At 40.4% G+C, this 20,333-nt stretch overlaps 2 protein-coding genes across 6 annotated transcripts in view; both read right to left on the bottom strand.

The window, feature by feature from the left end:
• Positions 1-9,847, bottom strand: part of LOC109467990 (cGMP-dependent 3',5'-cyclic phosphodiesterase-like) — a 69,887-nt gene extending 60,040 nt beyond the window's left edge. For 4 of the 5 annotated variants that reach the window (XM_019766178.1, XM_019766179.1, XM_019766182.1 and 1 more), the window contains exon 1: positions 9,608-9,847. In XM_019766178.1, coding sequence (XP_019621737.1) covers positions 9,608-9,712 — 105 coding nt within the window. In that variant the 5' untranslated portion in view covers positions 9,713-9,847. Of the gene's footprint in view, positions 1-5,450; positions 5,536-9,607 lie in introns of those variants that run through there. The other variant, XM_019766183.1, reaches the window with a different exon arrangement.
• Positions 9,848-10,473: 626 nt separating this feature from the next.
• Positions 10,474-20,333, bottom strand: part of LOC109468022 (kinesin-II 85 kDa subunit-like) — a 13,744-nt gene continuing 3,884 nt past the window's right edge. Inside the window, exons 5-23 of the mRNA XM_019766228.1 lie at positions 18,150-18,233; positions 17,973-18,035; positions 17,645-17,722; positions 17,381-17,460; positions 17,140-17,250; positions 16,713-16,835; positions 16,215-16,360; positions 15,844-15,926; positions 15,421-15,528; positions 14,958-15,062; positions 14,500-14,589; positions 14,238-14,334; positions 13,786-13,928; positions 13,503-13,562; positions 13,254-13,355; positions 12,996-13,097; positions 12,699-12,803; positions 12,293-12,443; positions 10,474-11,511 (exon numbers count right to left, since the gene is read on the bottom strand). Of these exons, the coding sequence (XP_019621787.1) occupies positions 11,408-11,511; positions 12,293-12,443; positions 12,699-12,803; positions 12,996-13,097; positions 13,254-13,355; positions 13,503-13,562; positions 13,786-13,928; positions 14,238-14,334; positions 14,500-14,589; positions 14,958-15,062; positions 15,421-15,528; positions 15,844-15,926; positions 16,215-16,360; positions 16,713-16,835; positions 17,140-17,250; positions 17,381-17,460; positions 17,645-17,722; positions 17,973-18,035; positions 18,150-18,233 (1,935 nt within the window). The 3' untranslated portion in view covers positions 10,474-11,407. The remainder of the gene's footprint in view (positions 11,512-12,292; positions 12,444-12,698; positions 12,804-12,995; positions 13,098-13,253; positions 13,356-13,502; positions 13,563-13,785; positions 13,929-14,237; positions 14,335-14,499; positions 14,590-14,957; positions 15,063-15,420; positions 15,529-15,843; positions 15,927-16,214; positions 16,361-16,712; positions 16,836-17,139; positions 17,251-17,380; positions 17,461-17,644; positions 17,723-17,972; positions 18,036-18,149; positions 18,234-20,333) is intronic.

Below are 20,333 nucleotides of genomic sequence, written 5' to 3'. Positions count from 1 at the left end.
GACAGCTATACAATAGGTTTTGATACTGTAAGCCAAGTCTCAGTTGAATATATATATACATAACAGTAAATATACTCCACCTGGTGCTTCAAAACGTAAATCCTATTTGAAGTTGAAACACTCGTCGATCAGTGCACACAGAGGAAAACCACAGAGTAGAATTATGCTAAACAATAAACCTGTACATAAAAGCATCACCCAAATGGAACTATGCCATTTTGCCTTGATTGTTACTGTGCTCACAGTAAGAAATACATTGATAAAAATATTACCTGTACATGCCTTTTTCTTGTACATGTGTCTTGTATGTCAAGTAAGCTGTTACTAAGCTACCTACCATATGAATATTTTGTACTCGTAGCAGGTCAGAAATAAACACTAGCCTGTAGCCAAAAGAACAGGTGGTTTATGATGTTCTTTAGTCTTCAAAAGAAAAGGTCTCCCTTTGAGTAATTTAGCCCCTGTAATCCAGGCAACATTTCACTATTCACCACATCAAACATTTGACACCTATGCATGAACACGGTTACCATTCAGTAACACGCTGTTGCATGCATGTTCTAAATGCTTTTGACATATTGTATTCATGGCTGTTACATAGCAGGCGAATGCACCAGTAAAATATTAAATACACTGCCTTTAACACAATACACTGCATCACTACATTGGGTACAACGTGTACAAAGCAGAGTGAAATGCTAAAGACCTTACCATATTGCTGGGGTTTTGCAGTCTGTATTTTCCCCATTAATAACAAGGAGAGCCTCGTGGGATGATTGGATGACCTACCTCCCGTCCTCAATAAACTGATATATACATATATACGGCCAAAGCAAGTTAACATTTAGGGCAATGAAATATCATTTTTTAAATCTATCGACCCTTTTTATCTTGTCTTTCTAATTACAAATTAACATGTACCTTGTAATTTTGTTGAGAAATTGTGTACAAAGAGATAATAATGTCCAGAATATTTGTGTCACTAACAATTTTGTCCAATGAAAACATGCAAGCTTAGCAACCAGGTATTAAGTGGCATTAGGTAATTTTCAAACTACGTCAGTTGTATTTCCAGGTGTTACGCAGCACAGGGAGTACCTATTTCAGCCAGACAACTGTTGGGCTTAAAACAATCTGGATGTGACATGTATAAAATCAACCAGTTCTCTTCTAGTGTTTCCATCTAATGAAATAATGTTTTAATACTAAGAATTTTAAGGAATAGAAAAGGTGACTGGCAATACTAGACACCAACCGACAAATCCACAAAAAAGCCTTTAATACCATTTTCTGCCTTTGAAATGAATGACAAGATACGTTGCCTGGGGCTTTCAATTATACAGGTAATTGCATGGCTTTTTCTGGCAACATTTTCGTGCAGCTGAGACCAGACTGCAAAAAAGAAGAGACATTTTTAAATGAAGATTGAGACCTGCTGCCTATGCATACAATTGTAACATACAATACTGTACAATATTGCAACAATTTGAATGGCTCAGTAAGGGAATACTATCACCAGTGCTGTCCTTGGTGCTGATTTTGTATGCTGCAAACATTAAAATAATCTGATATCTGACAAATATATGAAGAAAAAACAATTTCATCTTGCATTTAAGTTTGCAGTACATGCGGCATACAAAATCAGCACCATGGACAGCGCTACAGGTACCATGATTTAATTCCTGTAACTGTGTCAGACACTGGGAGGTATTCAAATTGTATGCAACAATGTGTAATCTGGTATCTTATATTGTCTCTATTTATCATAATATTTCTATTCATAAGGAGGATATGTGTTTCTGTAAAATATATTCTGCTTGGCATTCTAACAATATCACTAATATCTAGTACATATACTTGACTTGAAATACTACACTTACAAACATATAGTAATTACAAATAGAAGATTGCCTTTCTTTTTTGAGAAAAATCCAGATTAGACTCAATTATAGATACCATTAAGTCCACACATTGAACTCCATCAGGCCTCTGGCAAAGCAATCATGGAACTAATTCCTCATTTTCTCTTATGGCTGAAGCAGCCTGTTCCTGAAAACCATCCAATGTGCTGTAAAACCAATTCTAAAGGTTCTGAACTTCATTGCACTAAATGATAAGAACATCTTTCCTATAAATGACACTTTAAATCTACATTTCATCAATCCCTGCCCCTCAGCATAACTACACTGTACCATAACACCTAGTTCCAGGACCACTGAGATTTCTAATTTTCCCATAACTGACCACCAACCCAGCTAAGATCTGTGACAGGCTCTTTAGTCTGGGTCCCTATAAACTAGCTCAAGCACCACACATTTTTAAACAACTGTAGGCTTTACCATGCCAACCAGATTGCTAAGAAATTGGGTTTTTTCTAACCAAGGTATAAAGTTGTTACATGTAATAGATATTGTCAGATCTCAATTTACCTCCCACACGACTAGAGCTATATAGTATATAGCAGATTGTTGATCAAAAGCAATCTGGTAAAAGTGCAGTTTAATTGCAATAGACTAGGGGGCAGTTCTGAAAGATGCTACAGTATGTATCTAGCAGGATGATGTGTGTTTTGTGTGAGTATATCAAGTGAATAATGCTACTTTTTAAAGAAAACAACATCATTGAAAGTAACTGACAGATAATACAAGACTAACTGCTCCTTAAAACTCTATAGATTCCAAACTGTGCTGCATTAGAGGAGAAAACATCCATTTTCTTGATACATTACACAAACAGCTGTCGACGTCCCTCAGCATAACCACACTGTACCAGCATAACACCTAGTTCCGGGACCACTGAGATTTCTAATTTTCCCAAAACTGACCACCAACGCAGCTAAGACCTATGACAGGCTCTTTAGTTTGGGTCCCAGGTGTAAACTAGTTCAAGCACCACACATTCAAGCAACACTTCTAAGCTTGCCATGTCAACCAGATAATACCTGTCTGAAAGATCTGAACTGAGCTAAACAGTGTTAGTCTAGAAGTACATGGCTTTTGTCCAGTTTGACACAGAGACTGACCTGCAAGAATCAACTAATGCAGGAGTTACTGGGTACTCTTTGCTTGGTCTGTCTTTTTTGGGCTAGTACTTGTATCAGAACAGTCACACAGTCTTTGAGTCAAGGCTATACAAATATCATGACGCTAGCACTTCTGGTACATATTTGTTGATTTATCAGCAACATCAACTCACTCTTAATAGTCTTATGAATCTTAACAGCGTTCAAGAAAATTCATTCTGTTCATTAAACTCAACTGCAAGGTACCAACCCCAACTCACCTCTACATGGTGGGCCTATGACATTTTCAGAAGAGGTGCCTAGTGCATGTTTTGTCAACATCTGTTGTAGTGGGTATTGATTTCAGTTAAAGATACACAAAGTCCACAAAAATAGAACTTAGTAAACTAAAGGGTTCTGCATACGTTTATACGAAAAGACTGTTGATCTATACAATTGCTATTATCTGTTATACTTAATACTAAAAAAAATTACGTTTAAGGCACACCTCTGTAAAAATGAAAGCGTCCCCGACGGAGAAACGCCCGTTTAAACGCCCGTTTGTAGTGGCCGTTTGTTTGGGACGGCTGCCCGTCCCTGGCGGTAAACGGGGGCAACGGACGCCTTCACAAAGGCCAAAAACGGGCCAGGACGCCTCAAACGCCTGGGACGCCGTCAGAACTGTCCGTTTTCGACGGCGTCCGGGCGTTTCTTAAGGCGTTTGGGCGCCGTTTCCGACGGGCTACCGGGCGGGCTGCTGGACGGGCTGCCGGACGGGCTCCCGGACGGGCTCCAGGGCGGGGCCGGGCGACGCTTGGGACGGCACAGGTGGGGTCCAAACGGCGTGTCCGACGGCCGGACGGGTCTCTGGGGGGTGCTCAGTCATTGTGGACATTTTGATCTTGCCGCTCCGACGGGGTTTGAACGGCGTTTCCGACGGCGTCCCGTCACAGAAGGTGCCGATATATAGAAAACATGGAGGTAGAAAAATGTTGAAAACAATTGCAGATTGGCATCGAATCAAGTAGCGGCCGCCCACATTGTAACAGTAAATACAAGTGAAGTAAATAGAGAATATCATGATAAAACGAAAACTATTTTCTTAGTCAAGAATATAAAGTAACAAATGTTGAACAGCGGCTGTAAACAGCGGCGAACATGCGGCGAAAATGGTCCGGCGAAAATAACCAGCCATTGTGAGCGCACACAAACATAAAGGGCCAGGGTGTAAAATAAAAAATACAAGTTAAATATTGCCTAAGTGGACATTTTAACATCACCATCTTTCTTCATTAAAATTCGTATATTGTATAGTTATATTCTACGTAGTTTTTGTGCGTCTTGAAAATTTCGTATGAAAACAACATTGACGGTTGCGTTTGTAGATGGCAGCCGTGACGTCAGGACTTTCCATGCAGCGGCCGAACTTGCTGGATTTTGTGTAAGATTTTTCATGACATGTACCTTTTTACGGCATCATCATTACTTATTAAAACAGCAGGTATTGTACACATTTATTCTACAAATCGTTCGTCTGCGTCTTTTTATTTTTCGGCGTTAAAACAGCATGAAATTTCCGTTACCAGCCCGGCGGGAGTTTGTGGACGCTGCCAACTGTGTTGGGACGGTCAGGACGCCGTTTCCCGCTAAGGACAGGCAGGGACGGCGTCGGACGGGCGTTTCTCCGTCGGGGACGCTTTCATTTTTACAGAGGCACTCACATATGGGTGGCATCTTGCTCCCAAAGATCTATTAGTATTTAATCTACCAATCTGTTCCAAACTTTATTTTGGCAAGACAAAACCTGGTATGACATGCCACTATTTGTCACTGTCAAACTCCCGGACCTTATTTATAGACCGTTTGGTTTTACTTGCCAACATTGTCTAGTTTTGTTTATTTTACCCTGGGCTTCCAATGTTTATCTCAACACAAATCAAGATGCATAAACCCTGTTAGCCTGTGTCAGGCCGAGGTGTTAGAACTTACATTCCAGGACTTGTACCTTCAAATGGTCTTTTTGCAAAGGATGCAAATCTGAATCTTTACTGTATATAAATAAATAAATATATATTAGATGTTATAAACACCCTTCTGTGTAAAACACATCAGCTATATAGTATTACGCACATCAAGATGGTAGATATTTATATTACCAGTACATCAGTTGACCTATCACACCTAACCTTGAGTTTGTACTCCTAGCTCTAGGCATACTGTTTAAGGCTATCCAGTGACATTATGCTCCTATTGTACTTGGTAACATTAAGTATTGCTCTGCAATAGTACCAAGATATTTTATGCAAACTTGCACTTAGTCTAGTAGAACCAGCCACACATGCCCTGCTACTTCTAGTTGCACTTACAAGTTTCTAAACAGAATGTTCTCCTTCAACAACATATTTACAATCATTACAAATTATGATGACAAATTCTCTGTTATTCCTACCTCCAGAAGTATATGTAGAGAAAAATCCATCATCGAGAAACCTAACAGACACTGTGTGAGGTTGTGTCCAATAGACCGTTAAATATTTTCATGGATCACTTCACTTGCTGGGAAAAAACAGAGAACTCTGGGTAACACCAAGGGCAAACAAAGTCATTACCGTGACTGAATGGGATGCATGTATACGCATGTGCTGCTTACAGGTTGTCATGGTATTATCACAGTGTTGTTTGCCCCATGCAAGATCCATGATCCATGACAAGGTCTATGCTGAAACAAAGTATCAAGTAAATGGAGGAACATGCTCTTCAATACAATTATAGCTATGCTCTAATCAGGTTAAAGATGAGAATGTGATTCAACATCTGGGCTTCTGGACTCGTAATTTACATTTCCTTGGCACAAAATCTAATTTGGCATGTCCCTTTCTCCTATTTCCTGTTTTCATTTCAAGTACCTGCCCTACCTTGTTGGGTCAAGGCTTAGTTTTGCCAACTTTGAATACTTCCTAAACCCTGGGAGGCATAGTTCCTGGTTACTTAACACACAAATTTCAATATTTTGCTACATTTGTGACGATTCAAGGTGTCAAGGATGTTGGATTCCATATTTTTCCAATGTGGGAATCTCAGCTGTTGGCAAAAGCCATCATGATATAGTTTGCTACACAAGTAAAAGCTCGAATCAAGTCTGACTCAAGGGAAATTAGTAAGTAAGTAGTACTATCAGTTTGTGGTTGTCATTTTACACAACTACTTTGTTCCCTTTATGATGTTCTACTATTAAAAAAGCAAACAGGTTTCTTGAATGTCAACTGGTCTCTAAGCCCAAGAGCCCAAGGTCAAAACCTTTTGTTTCGTGTCTGCTGGGGGGAAACAGGGTGAACTACGGAATGAGGTTGCCTTTGTCTGCACTTGACACATGAACCTGAGAGACCATTTGTCACACTTCACCAGGTTACCTGTCAACTTACACAATACAGGTGCTCAGTGTGGATACTAAATTTGTGTCAAGACACCTGTTAAGAAATAAATCCATAGCTTAAATTTCAATTAAAAGGAAACTATGGGGACAGATACTCTGAGAGGTGCAGTTTTCTGTAAGGCCTCAGTATAACCCTCTACATGAAGCGCTAAGTCTAAGGCCACAAATATGGAAGGACAACGTAACCTGCAAATTGTTTCTAACATACCTTAAAAACCACCCATATCTTTTGTACTATAAAAGCTTGCTTAAAAATACATGCTTACCATTTCTGCCAAACATTCATCAATGTGATCTGATAGCTGATTGCCATTTAATCTCATCAGAGGTCAAACCCATCAAAATACAAGTAGAGCAATTGTGAAAAAGAACAAACAGTGAGTAAAACACCCATCAGCACTGTTTGATTTGCTACTCTACTAAGCAAGCATTATATACACTGGTATATTAAAAGCAAGCTAGGCTTGACAGGTTTGGTGACAGCACTTCAAAACAAGATGGAAAAACAACCGTATTAATGCTTTCAAATGTAGCAGACTACACTAAGGATTACCAACTTACATGTATACTGGCAGTCAGAAAAACATTTGACAGCAATGCCCATTTTATATTTAAGAGCAATTTTTGCTACTATAGTATTGCAAATTTGTATTAGTGTAACTCAGAACAATGATACCGCTGACTGTTTTCCTAGGATATGGTGTACTCGTGTGACTATAGTATGAATCTATACTGTGATATATTGTATATTCTCCATCATGCTGGTTGGTCAACCTGGTATGATTGAATTGTAATTACTGTCAAACAATAATGATTGTAATTAAGACATTTTACACTGTGACATGGAGGCCTTAATTTTCAAGAATGTCCTGAACACCTGGATATCTGAAGCGTGCATAGCTCTGGGATTAGTGATGCTGTACTAGCAGATCTTTGCATTAAGTTTCCCAAGGGATTAGCACTATAACATTAACTGTTCTGATTGAGCCAGATTCTGCTACAATGTATACAAATGTACACTTCCAAAACAGTCACTTGTACCTTGACCTCAGTTATATTGCAGAGCGACAAATGTCATCAGAAAAGTGGATTGAAGTGTTATACTTCAAGTACTATACATGCACTGTGATAATTCAAATCTTATCGTATTTACAGTATTCAAGAGCCTGATAAGATGACTAGTAAAAAAACTATCAACAAACTTCAGGATTTGTATTAAATGATACTCCCAGTAAAAAAGAAAAAAATGGCTGATTTCCTATTTGTCTGATTAAAATCAACATGTCAACAAACACGTCTTCATGATATTCTAGATCTGCTTGGCTGGTTAATGATCGCCAGAAATGCTTGAACAAGAGACCCAGCTGTCTCAAGATAATCTAAGACGTATTCATACCAAAAAAGGCCCTGCTAATCTCTGCCAAGCAAGGGTCACTTCCTGTTTACTATGTTCTAACCCCTGGTCAACCTGCCTGCCAATGGTAATGGTTGGTTATTATGGGCTAACACCATATGGCTCAGAATCCTCAAGAGTCAGTCAACTTCATGTATTTATTTTATTTGGCAGGCAAATTAATGAAAGCCTTTATTGTATATTTATGCTCTTACAAGCTATGTACAGGTCATAAAATTAGTAGATCTTATTTTTCTGTCATTCTTGGTTACAAGCCCCGGCCCCCAAAAAAGCCTGACTATAGATCCTGCTAAGGACTTCGATTCCCAAATTCCTCAAGAGAAGACTTTCACATCCTAGCAGCATGCAGGACAGGACAGGGGCAGCTGGCAGTGTGCCATCAAGTCAGGACATCTATGCAAGCCTCTCTATCCCCCTGGAGATGGGGAACAGCAGCCAATAAACCGGTTTGTGAGTGAGCCTCAGAGTCAGATGCCATCCTTGTTATAAGTGGCCAATTTTATCTGTTTGTTGGCACCAAGAAGTGTCATAAAATCAATAACATACAGAGAGAGGGTTATATCCTGTGCATTAGCGTCAAACCTCGGATATCCCGAGACCAGCCCTGTCATACATCACTCGCCCACTCCATATACAGGGCCTTTGAAACTGTCCTATACACCGTGAACAGCTTTGATCATTTCAGCTGCTAGCTTCAGATCCCACTACATGCACAATTGGCACAAGGAGGCCTGAAGGGCACTTGACACCACAAGTGGCATGTCACTTCAAACAGCTACAACCTCTGCCTTGTGCACCCTGGTAATGAAATGGACTTGAAAGTGTGACCTCTAAGCTGATCTTTTAAGAAGGTGTTTAACTGTTAATCCTACAATTTTTCCGACCTCTACTCTGAACTGTGGGACATTTCCGAGGTGAAAAATATCACCCGTCAAGTGTGCTATTTCATTGCCATTCGTTATAAACTTCTAATTTTGCAGCGTAGCTGATTGGTTGTACTCAACCTACCCGTGACTTTGGTCTGTGACATTTATGTGATCTTTCATAATGTTGAAGCAATGATTGCAGTTTAATGAGGCACGTAGCCATTGCAGCATTTACATAAAACGTTATGTGGTAAAAATCGAAATGCAGACTCTACTCAATGTTTATTGGTCAAGGTAATCAAAGCTATATGGGATAACCTTAATTGGAAAGGAGTGAAGTTGGGCTGTATAGTGTGCATTGGAGGAGGAGTGGAGATTTATTGAAGTTATGTTGATTATCAGTAATTATAATCAGTCCATACATAATTTGTCACTTCCGGGGGACCCGGCTCGAAAAGAACTGCACAACGATTTCTTCCCCATAAGGAATTCATTAGTGGCGGTATAAACAGCTCCCCACTCGGGACAGGTCCATTCTGTCATGAAGTCGAGAGGGAAATTAAGGCATGAAAAACATACACAAAGTGTGCCTGGAATTGTCAGTACACCACCAGACACGACGTTACCAAGTAACGAAGTTGCTAAGAGCTAACAGTGACGCGATTTTGCGGTGCTTATACATGTGTAACCCTGCAGCCGATCGGCTTTAATAGGTCTCACGATCACGACCCACTCGACACAGGCGGGTTATGGTTTGGATTACGGTAATAAGAGCAAAACAATCGCCGTAAAATGAAAACAAAAACAAAGCCACGGGGGGTTGTGGGGTGGGGGGCGTTGTCATTACATTACAAAAACAGCGTGGAAAGGTGACGACCCAGAAGTTAGCTGACCTGTAAAGTGTGGAAATCGACCGTCTCCCTCGCCTCTCCGCCCCACCACCAGCCGGCGAGCCCGCGCAGGGCGCCCAGCAGCCTCTGCACGGCAACCGTGGCCATAGTTTTCCCCTGGCAGACGCTCAACGAGCCGGCTGAAAGGCTGTTTTTGATGCCAAAGTTTCGTCCCTATGTGACCTGCATCGCCCGCGTTCGGTCGAGAGCGAGCATCAAGTCATGTTTTGGTAATAATCGCAGCTGATTGGTCCGCGTAATCCTCCAGATTATGCAAATTTTTAAAGGGCGGGAACTTTGAAATAAGTCTTAGCATCCTAAGCAGGCTCCGCCGCTGAGCTTTTGCAGGAGCCTCTATAATGCGCTTTTTATCCTATTTCTATTTGTACTGGGATTATTTTGTCGACTACACTGTAAAAATAGAAGCCATATGCCACAAAGATAAAAGTCGCATTACAGAGGGACCAAAGAAAGCCCAATCGTAGAGCCTGGCTTATACATTTTGAAAGAGTTTATATTTGAGTTAAAGGGCACTCCAGAATTCCTTCTTTTAGTGGTGCATATACGTTAACCCATTCTGACAAGTGCCCACCAGGAAGATGGCAGAGTGCCAGCTGTTTTATATTTTATGAAGTACAAGCCAGCTTACACAAGCTCCTTCTGTTGATGGTGCAGTTGTTGGACTGTTCTATTCAGCATATAGGGAGCTCGTATATAACAGTTCAAAAGTTTACTATGGTAATTTAAATCATCCCGTAGCAATAAAAAAATCACTGCAGTAATAGGAACCACTTACCTAGCATTGTGGTGCAGTCCTTAATTGAACTGCTAGAGGCCGCTTTTGATTTCTATATTCCTCCACAATAGGGTTAAAAGTGCAAAATACTTTATTCAAAATCTCCAGTGATGTTATAAAATTCCTTTACAGCTATTGCTTTTTGTAGTTCACATTGCTGAATATTTACAGTGTGCTAGAGAAGATCAAATACTTCAATTCCAGACACATAAAGGGTCTGAAGTTATACAAAGTCTATCATGGATAAATACAATGACAGCTGATCAGAGTAAAGAGACCAATACATGGCAATATTATTCCATACATATAATTGCAAAAAGTCGCAACTAGTTTATGACGAATCAGGTGACCACGGAAGTATGTATCCAATTTTATCTACAGACATCTCTTATATTTCTATTACAAGTCACACAAACAACTGGTCCAAAAATCACATAATACAAGTATACAACGCTACATGTGACATGATACAGAAATAACAGTATATACATATATATGAAAGTGCAAAAAATTACACTATATGTGCACATGGTCCACCATCATGACTATAAAATATACCATCCTCTCTGTTTATTTTCAAGAGTACTTTTATTGTGCTCCTTATATGAATAGGAAGTATGATTATTGCCTCAGTATATTTCATAGATTTTATTCTTTATCATTTGGTTTAAAATCTAAACATTTCAGTTGACACAAAATTAATCACATTTTTGTCCAGTTGAGTAGAGGAGTTATCACTATCAGTTAAATGCAAAAGGCTAGAGACAGTCTCTTGTATCACATACATGTATTCTGATATACTAGAATTATAGTATACATATCTGTGTATCTTGAGGCTTATTCACATGGGAAAAGCTGGATTTCAGAATAAGTATTACAATGGATACACCTCAAAATCATAGATTGTACACTTTACACTTTATTTCATCTCACAGCTATATACTCCCATATTCATCCTCCTACTTCTGCAGAATTTCATCCCCCCTCCACAGACAATGGTTGATCCCTTAAGAAGCTGCAGATCTTGTGGAGGAGGCTGTAGGAGGACGACTGGACCGGCCTGCCCCCGCCCCCTTCAGTAGGGTCATCTGGTCCTTCATCTCCGCAAGCCCTGGGAAGAAAGGGTTGAATAATTCTTTTAATTATATTTCAGCACATATTTTGCCAAGGTTGGGTTGATAAGCCACACTAGAACTTTCACCCAGCCTCAACACCAGACTTAGGGTGCTACCATCATCTCTTGAGCTGGAGGGATACCTACACATTTCAGCACCATTGACAGTAGATGAAACATGAGCAAAGCACAGCATGATGTTACATTATCAAAGCGTAATCTAAGACTTAGAAATTTTAATTGCATTTTCTGCCACCTGTGTTATCTTGTATAGTCTTTTCAAAATAGAGAATATATGGTTGTGATTGTGCAATTTAACCCAGGGAAACAACTTTGAAAATTACATTGTAAATCATTAAAATGACAACCAAAAAATATCAATGGCTTCATACTTATTCAACAAATATATCAATTCTACGACAGCTACAAAATGTAACACCACAAAGGTGCATAGATGAACATGTAATGACCCGATATTGTCTGTCCTTCAGTACTGCAGCCGCTGAAAGGATACATAAACCAATGGTATCATAAGCTGTTACAGTGAAACATCATCTTGTTTGGGATCAATAACTTCTCATCAATGAAATTGTTGTCAGAAAACTCAGCTAACTAAAACTAAGATGCTGTTCTTTAAAGAAATGGAGCAAAATTTGCTACATAAGGTAGCAAACTATAAAATTTCATTACACCTACACTCCTTACTGAAGACATTACTGGTATCGCTCAACCACAGTTTATTCAACTGTCATAGCACAATGAAACAGTGGTGTGAGACCTTGTTTGAGAGCCTGGTTCTCCTGCTCCAGTTCTGAGTTCCTGTCGGACAGGAAGACGGCGTCCTGGATGGCGTCCTCCAGCAGTTTCCTGTACCGCCCCTCCAGCGCTGCCTTCTGCTCCTCAAACACCTCACGGAACTTACGGAATGTCTGTCAAAAGAAACAACATTGTCACATTCATTTTCAATCGATACATACAGTATACTGTGGAGCATTCTTTGTTTCTCCCATGGATAAAAAACCTAAGACCTAGCAGCAATAACTCTTATATAAGACATATTATTTAATTAACCGGTAATGTTTCTCCCCTACTTATATATGACAAAAATAGAAATGTAAGCAGTTGACAAACATTACCCATTATATAAGAAGATGATCCTTATGTCCATTGTAATGATCGCCTACCTGAAAATGCTGCAGCTGCTGAATTTCCATCTCCTCCTTGTGAGCCTTCTGGGCGTTCTCCATCGTCTTTTCCATCATGGCCTTCTCCTGCTCTAGCGACTGCAGCTGTAAAGTTGCATCCAAAATACACTCTGATATCTGGTTACCAAAAATACACTCTAACATCTGGTAACTGACTCAGCTATGGATTCAAACCGTCTAAGAAGCAACAGCATGTAAAATCAATCTCTAGATAGATATCACCTTTAATTTTTCCTGTAAAACTTGTGGGAAAACCTTATGCACATGTAACGTTACCCGCAAAGTGATGACAGGCTTCTCTGCGTTCATCTCAGCAAGCTGCATCTCCAGCTGCACAGCCTCCTTGGTTGAATACTGCACTCCTTGGGCCTCCTTCAGCTATAGGATACAATGACTGGCTTATGAAACTGTGATAATGCATCTATATTTGTGTGTGAAGTTTTTCGAGTTAAAAAGGGTTATGATATCATAAATTGTGTTGAAAACCTGCTGTAACAAAAACATGTATGTTGGAAAACATCTTGTCCTAAATACCCGAATCTCTGCCTTCTCCTGCTCCAGTTCCATGTTCATACGGTCCACTTCCTCTTTAATCATAGCTCGATTCTCAGCCTCGAACTTCTGACGTTCCTCAGCCTGCAAGAAGGAACACCAAACAACATTTCATCACTTAAGACCTACTGCTAAGATCTGTACATTAGATGTTGACACATTTGTATTCCAAAAATTGACATTTTACAGGAGTGTCCTGAAACATTATGTGCAAATATAGCTATGTCTTACCTCAATCTTGTACCTCAGCTCAGAGTTCCCTTTCAGAGCAGAACTGGTGGCTCGGGCCTCCTGTAAAGTTTCAAGAATAACTTGGACAACAAGAAGGCAACGGACATATCAGAAAAGTGCTATGTACACCGAAGTTTCAACCTTTTCTATCAGACCGTGACGGCATTAGGAAAGCGTAATGTGTTCTGATCGTCAATTTTGAGTCAGCATTTCCATATGGCAGAATTACTTTAAAGGAGAGAACAGTTAAGGTCAGGTCAGGTTGCAGGAACTCCTTTCTTACCTCCTTCTCTGCCCGCTGTTTCTCCTGAAGGTCCTTAAGCCGTTTCTTGATGTCCTTGATGGCATCCGTCTCTCTCTTCAGGTGTTCCTTCAGGTCATGGATGGCTCCAACACGAGCCTTGGTTTCATCCTCCTTGGCTTTACCTGAAATTAACATGAAACGTACATGTATGTCCATATCAAAACAATATAAGGGGTTTGACTCACCAATCTCAGATGGAGACCACTAGCCCAACATTTCAATCAGTCATAGCTATGGCCATTTCTGTAATCTTACCTTACAAAAGCTATATGTAAATAGAGGGCAACGTTCTGAAATCATCTGTAAAGTGACACTAAATACTTTGTATAAGGGATTCAAGTAGGATGGAAAACATTTTCTCCCTGAAAAGTTTTGCAAAGAACTGTCTGATCTGGCTGTACTATGGAATAATGGTCAGACTCCAGACTAACCCATCTCTGTCATCTTGGTGTAATCAGCGATCTTGGCCTGCAGGTCATCCTTCATCCTTTCCAACTGCTGACGTTTCTCTTTGTACTCCAGCTGGAGCTACACGGTAAAGGTTAATGGTGATGGTTAGAGAGATAAATGCAGTCTTTGATACTCCACAATTCATGCCTAGACATTATCAGCTCTACTGCTGTGCCATTGTTCTGTTATCTTTCTTTCTTTATCAAAGCATTTTTCACATTTTGAAAGTGAAGCTATCTTTACCTTGTCTTTATCCTTCTGGATCTGCAGGATCCGTTCCCTGGTGTCCTTGTTCCCCCTCCTGACCGCATCCATCACCCATTCAAGGATACCCTGGAATACAAAAAAAATCACACACATTTACAAATCTTTTACTCTTTTGTAATCATGTAAACTTGATGTGAGCTTACAATAAGGAAAGTAAGCTCACTGGTCATGACAGAGAAGACAGATGATATGTACAGTATTTACAGAGAGATTCCCCTAACTCCTTTCATCAAGCACAATGAACAGTGGACTACAGCTTAATGTCCTGTCCTAAGGACATCTAGAAGTGTGCATGTCAGGTGAGCGACAACAGCTGGGATTCAAACTCCCAACCTCTTGGGTTGCTAACCACTGGACTACAAAAACCTACTGTTAAACAGAAGATCAGGAATTTTTTTTTCTAGAGCTGTAGATTATAATACTGCTGACATTACCTTGTTGGCCAGGTTGTGTTTCCTCTGCTCCTCGTGAGAGTCTGACAGCCTCTCCCGCTCCTCCCAGCTCTGCTTCTTGGCCAACTGTAGATCCTTCACCAGCTCCTGTAGGGTTCAAGGTCATAGATCATTGGCAGGATTTTCCAAAGGGTCAACATCACTGAATGTCATGTGGGAGCTGCACCGTTGGCAAATAACACCAGAATATCACAAGAGATTTCTAATTTGTAAAATAATCTACTATATAGTTAACTGGTAAATTATAAAACTGAAGAAGTGTCCAAACATACACGAGCAATTGCCATAGGCCTACGAGAGGTAGGCTAGAATTGGTGATGATTGGCTGATTTGCCTAGTACCAATAATTTACGTATGTCTTCAAATAATTTGTATGTATATGATGTAAACAAAAACAGTGATTGCTCAAATTATTAGTACTGAAATTTGCAGACAAAATGCAGACCTCCATCTTGATGACATCATCGCGCTCGGCTGGGGTGCTGCCGCTGATCTTGGTGCGAAGACGGGTGATCTCCTTCCGCAGCTCACTGATCACCGTGCTGGTCTCGTCCTGGGAAAATGACAGAGGTCCTCATGAATTTTTCGTCATGTTGAAACCCAATGCACAATGTGTTCTGGGTCTACCTACTGATCAGTGAAGATACATATTAATAGTGCCTCCATTCTAAAATAAAAATGTCTTCTGACAGATATCCATGTGCAATGTCTACAAATTCTGGCAACAAAAGTTAAAGTCAATCCAATAAAATTTGGATCATAAGGAAAAGGATGACTTCTTAGATGACAGTCAAAGGTTAAGAAGATACTGACTGTGACTTGTGTAAATGTTAGGCAAAATCAACTGCAGAACTGACTAAATACTTACAGGGTTTTGCTTGACTTGGTTGTTGATTTTCCTGGCAGTCTGCACAAACTGCAGAGTGGACTGTGTCTGACTGGAACAGACATCTAGAAGAGAACACGATGAACAAAATTATTCCTTTTACTACAAAACAACAATTCGTGACAGATGGGATGGCTGGGACTGAGGGCGATGCGGAATATACTGCAGAAAAGAAGAAGAGGCAAACAGAGGTAGAAGTGGGATGACAACATCAGAGTGGACCAGCCTGCCCCTTACCAGGACCCAAGTGACAGAGTGGGTTGGAGGGAGGCAGTGGGCTCAGCTTTCAAAGCATCCCTACGACCACCCCCGATCAACGGACCGTTAAGCGGTGAGGTAAGCAGTGAACTGACCTGCAGCTGAGATGGTGGCAACCATGACGGTGTAGCTGTTTCCCCCCAGTGCATCCTGCAGCAGACGTGTGATGTGAGAGTCCCGGTACAGAACGTTGACATCCTTCTTCTTAGACTCACCAAGCGCTGTCAGCAAGGCATTCACCCTGTATAAACATGATATGTTTTGTACTCATTTACAGGTAATATCAAGGTCAGTATAGTGAAAAAGACCAGAGTGATTGGTTGAAAGCTCTAGGTGAGAAACATTTCTTGTGTTGGAACAAAAGTTTCCCAACAGACAGAAAAATGCTGATGTTAAAAGAAAAATCTGTAGGCACCATTTACTTGTCCTGGGCATTTTCTTCAGGCAATGCCCAGTCACAAAAGAACCATAAAAGAAGAACAAAAAAGGCAACAATAGTCATAGATTTGTATACACAGCAGGATATTGTTAAAGTTGCATGTCTAATACATTTGTTACAAAGGAACAGACAGTTTAGCCACATTTGTACCCACCCTTTACAGGCACTAGTCTCAGCCCCTGCCAGGTCCACCAGGTTGACCTGTGACCTGACGCCCTGTCCGTCCAGCGTACTCAGGTCCTTCTGTTCTACACGGATCATTGCAACACGGTGAACTCTGGAGAACAATTAGCGGAAAAAAATTTGTTAAAGACACCATGTTTTATTTGACAAATTATTACTTTTCCATTAATACATACCAGTATTTAATGATTGTACATTAAAGTTATTTGTAATTCATAAAGGTTACAAGTTACATAATGTTTAGATAGTTTTTGGTGAACTTTATGAATTTTATTATTATGTCATTACAAAGTCCACCTTGTCCAGGCTTATTATTCTTTCAAAACCTCAACATTAGATTCTGTGACACAAATGTCTAGAGACCTTATGAAGATACCTGACCAGAAGGGTAGACTTACCCTGCCTTCTGGTCTGGTTGGATGATGGCGCTGACTCGGTTCCCCTGGTCATACAGGCGGTTCAGATCCTCATCGTTATGTGCTACAATCTCAGACGCACCCTCTACAATACTGCGAAAAAAGTCAGATATTCAATGTACATTGTATTTAAATAACTTCTGGTCATTTTTTTAAATTACAAAGTTGGAAAGTGCTTCCAGGATGTTCTAAATAATTGGCTGGTTGATGCATGAGAACTTACATGCCCAGTTGAGGATGTTGCCTCACTTTCATCTCATTGCCATGAGGATTCAGAAGGTCAATGAAGCTGTCCTCAGAAATCTGCAAGGAATCAAAAATCATTAGAATCAATATGTTTCCTTGTTGCCAATAAACATGTTTCAAGGATCTTATACCTTGACTTTAAGGTTCTTATTAATTTAGGTTCAAGTTTCAAATCTAGTCAAGAAATACAGAATAAATACAGTGAGAAATCCTTGTTAACAAAAAGTAATGTATATTGTACCTGTACATAGGTCATGGACACAAAGAAGTCCCTGTTATCTGGTGCAGCTTCAATCTGCCTGAAGAGAGTCTGGAACATCTGGGCAGGAGATGAGGAACAAAGACATGTTATGTTCATGTTCATGTTCATGTTCATGTTCATGTTCATGTTCATGTTCATGTTCATGTTCATGTTCATGTTCATGTTCATGTTCATGTTCATGTTCATGTTATGTAGCCAGACAGCTACAATCCACTCTACAGATACCTGACTGTCTTACAGCTCTTTACTGTACAGCTTGACACAGGTCTATAACAGGGAAACAAAACATGATTTACGGAATGATTACCTGTGGTCCAATTCCTGGGTCCTCTTCAGTGCCATGCATGATGTAGGACTTCCCAGATCCAGTCTAAAAACATATAGAGCAAATCAAAATGGTATCAAATATATCATGCAGATGGACATAATAAGGATAAAAACAACATTTGAATATAGGATAAAAATCAGATACACGACATGTTACCTGTCCATAAGCCATGATGGTCAGGTTATAGCCATCCACAACCTTTCTGACCAGGGCCTCACATTTCTCCTTGTACACCTGGCCCTATGGGAACAACATGGGAAAAAAATGGAGTGTCAACAGGTGCATAACTGTATTATCTTCATAAAGTGTTATTTCAACTTCTTAAATACGACAGTTGTACCTGTAGTATCAGAGGTGCTCTCCTTGGTATAAAGACATTTTAATATTGCATGCTATTGGTAAGTCAGATAGTTAATTAAAAGTGTGTGATTCTACAGCTTTTTGAAGGTGCAATCAGTATCTAGTCAGTGCATCAGTAAGAGGAATACTCTAAAACCTTAAAGGCTGTGTCTTGTACATACCCACATGAAGCATCGTAGTATTTGCTCCTATTTACCATAAAGCAAGCCAGGGATGCAATGCAATGCAGATAGAATGTGCAGCAAGCAAGCAGTGATAATGGCATGGCAAGAAAAGTTTTGTGATACATCTTCAAGCTGGTATTTTGTATCCTACAATTCTACTGTTAGCAAAGCATGCTAGGGGAACATATAATTGTTCTGCTGGTACAGTGTGGAACAATGGTGATGGTAAGCAAGCAAGCAAGGCAGAAAAAGGCAAGCTGTACATGATATAATGTACTGAGTACTTCTTACAGCAGATATTTTGTCACCTTCAGATTCTGTACATGTACAAAATGTACAGGTATGTAATCGTATGCGATTTGCAGAGAATCGCACAGCGAGTTTCGTCGTCCTAGGGGACGAAAGTCGCAGGCTGCGAGTTTCTTCACCTGAGAGCGGGGGCGCGCAGACTACCCTATTCGTGCGAATATCGTCGATCTTACGCTGGGCCGCGCACACATACTTAGGTAACCCTTATTAGTGCTACCGGGGCCGCGCACGGCTTTTTACCTACCAACGGAGCCGGACAGACATTTATTTACCGATGTTGTGTTCACCTGCACTCCTGATATTCTCCTTGTTCAATGTCCCCGATCTGGGGAGGACGCGCAGGCCACTGGTCCAGCTCAGGGGACCGCAAAATTCAAAGGAACCCTTTGCGTACGCACAACATGTCCAGCATTTTCGTTGGATCGCAAGGGAATAGAAATAAACAAAAGCTTTATGGACATATCCTTCTGATAATCTGTGTCTAGTATTTTTCAGGTAGAATCCAAGGTCAATACAGCAGTTTGCGCCACCAAATTATTCACTTCCGGTAAGTTTGTAGCTCAGTAGGCAGGATAACATCCAAAGGTAAGTGATCGCAGCAGAGCGGCACATACCGGGTGAGATCATCGGGAACACAGCGCCGTGGAAAGGTTAGGTATTGCATCTAGCTACAAAAAATAAATATTTCCTACATTATTTGTTTAAGTAGTAGTCTACCAAAAACCAGAGAACGATTTGTTTGTAGGCTGTCTTATTCGTAGAATAAGCGTATAGCCAATCGGAATTGTAACATGTCGGCGTATGAACCGACAAAGAAAACATTGATTGCGCGGTGAAGTCTTCGTTCATTATGTTTCCGCTAGAAAATAATTTGATATTGCCTACTGTGCATGATTTTAAACAGTGGTCCACTGCTTGGTAAAGCCTTTTCATCATAGCTGTCTGCTCACCAACATAATGCGAGCAAGCAACCTGTTCCGTGGGAAAGCACTATATACCCCACGCGTGGAATTTCACTCAACCTCACCAAACAATAAAACACATTTCCCTAACAATAAAGTACTTGGCGTTGTCCACCAGATGTCCTAAGAAAACAACAGGACTATTTCATAAGGTGTGGATGAGAAAATGACGACCAACAATATGATCATAGAAATGGTGAAATACGGTGACTTCTACTAGCCGATCATTGATCGCTTACCTGTTGCAAATTATTTGGTCTGGCTTGATTCGTATCAGCTTAATTCTTACCTTTGTTGTGTTCAGACGTGCTCTTTCGAAGTTTTCTACCGTCATTAATTTGTCGAAATGCGAAACGTAGTCTGGGTACCATCCTGCTTAGTACACAACACTTTACGTCCGCTCCCACAGTCGCACCGCTCACACACATTTAAGGGGAAAAACAACAACAATACAGTCCCTCTCAGGACTAAGTGGTCTAACCTGGCCCCAATGTCGTTGTCAATTACGACCCGCGGGCGCGCACACGCCAAGACAATATTTATTC

Source organism: Branchiostoma belcheri, unplaced genomic scaffold, assembly GCF_001625305.1.
Source record: "Branchiostoma belcheri isolate BF01 breed outbred unplaced genomic scaffold, Haploidv18h27 scaffold19, whole genome shotgun sequence".
Lineage (NCBI taxonomy): Eukaryota > Metazoa > Chordata > Leptocardii > Amphioxiformes > Branchiostomatidae > Branchiostoma > Branchiostoma belcheri.
This window is presented reverse-complemented; position numbering and strand designations above follow the sequence as displayed.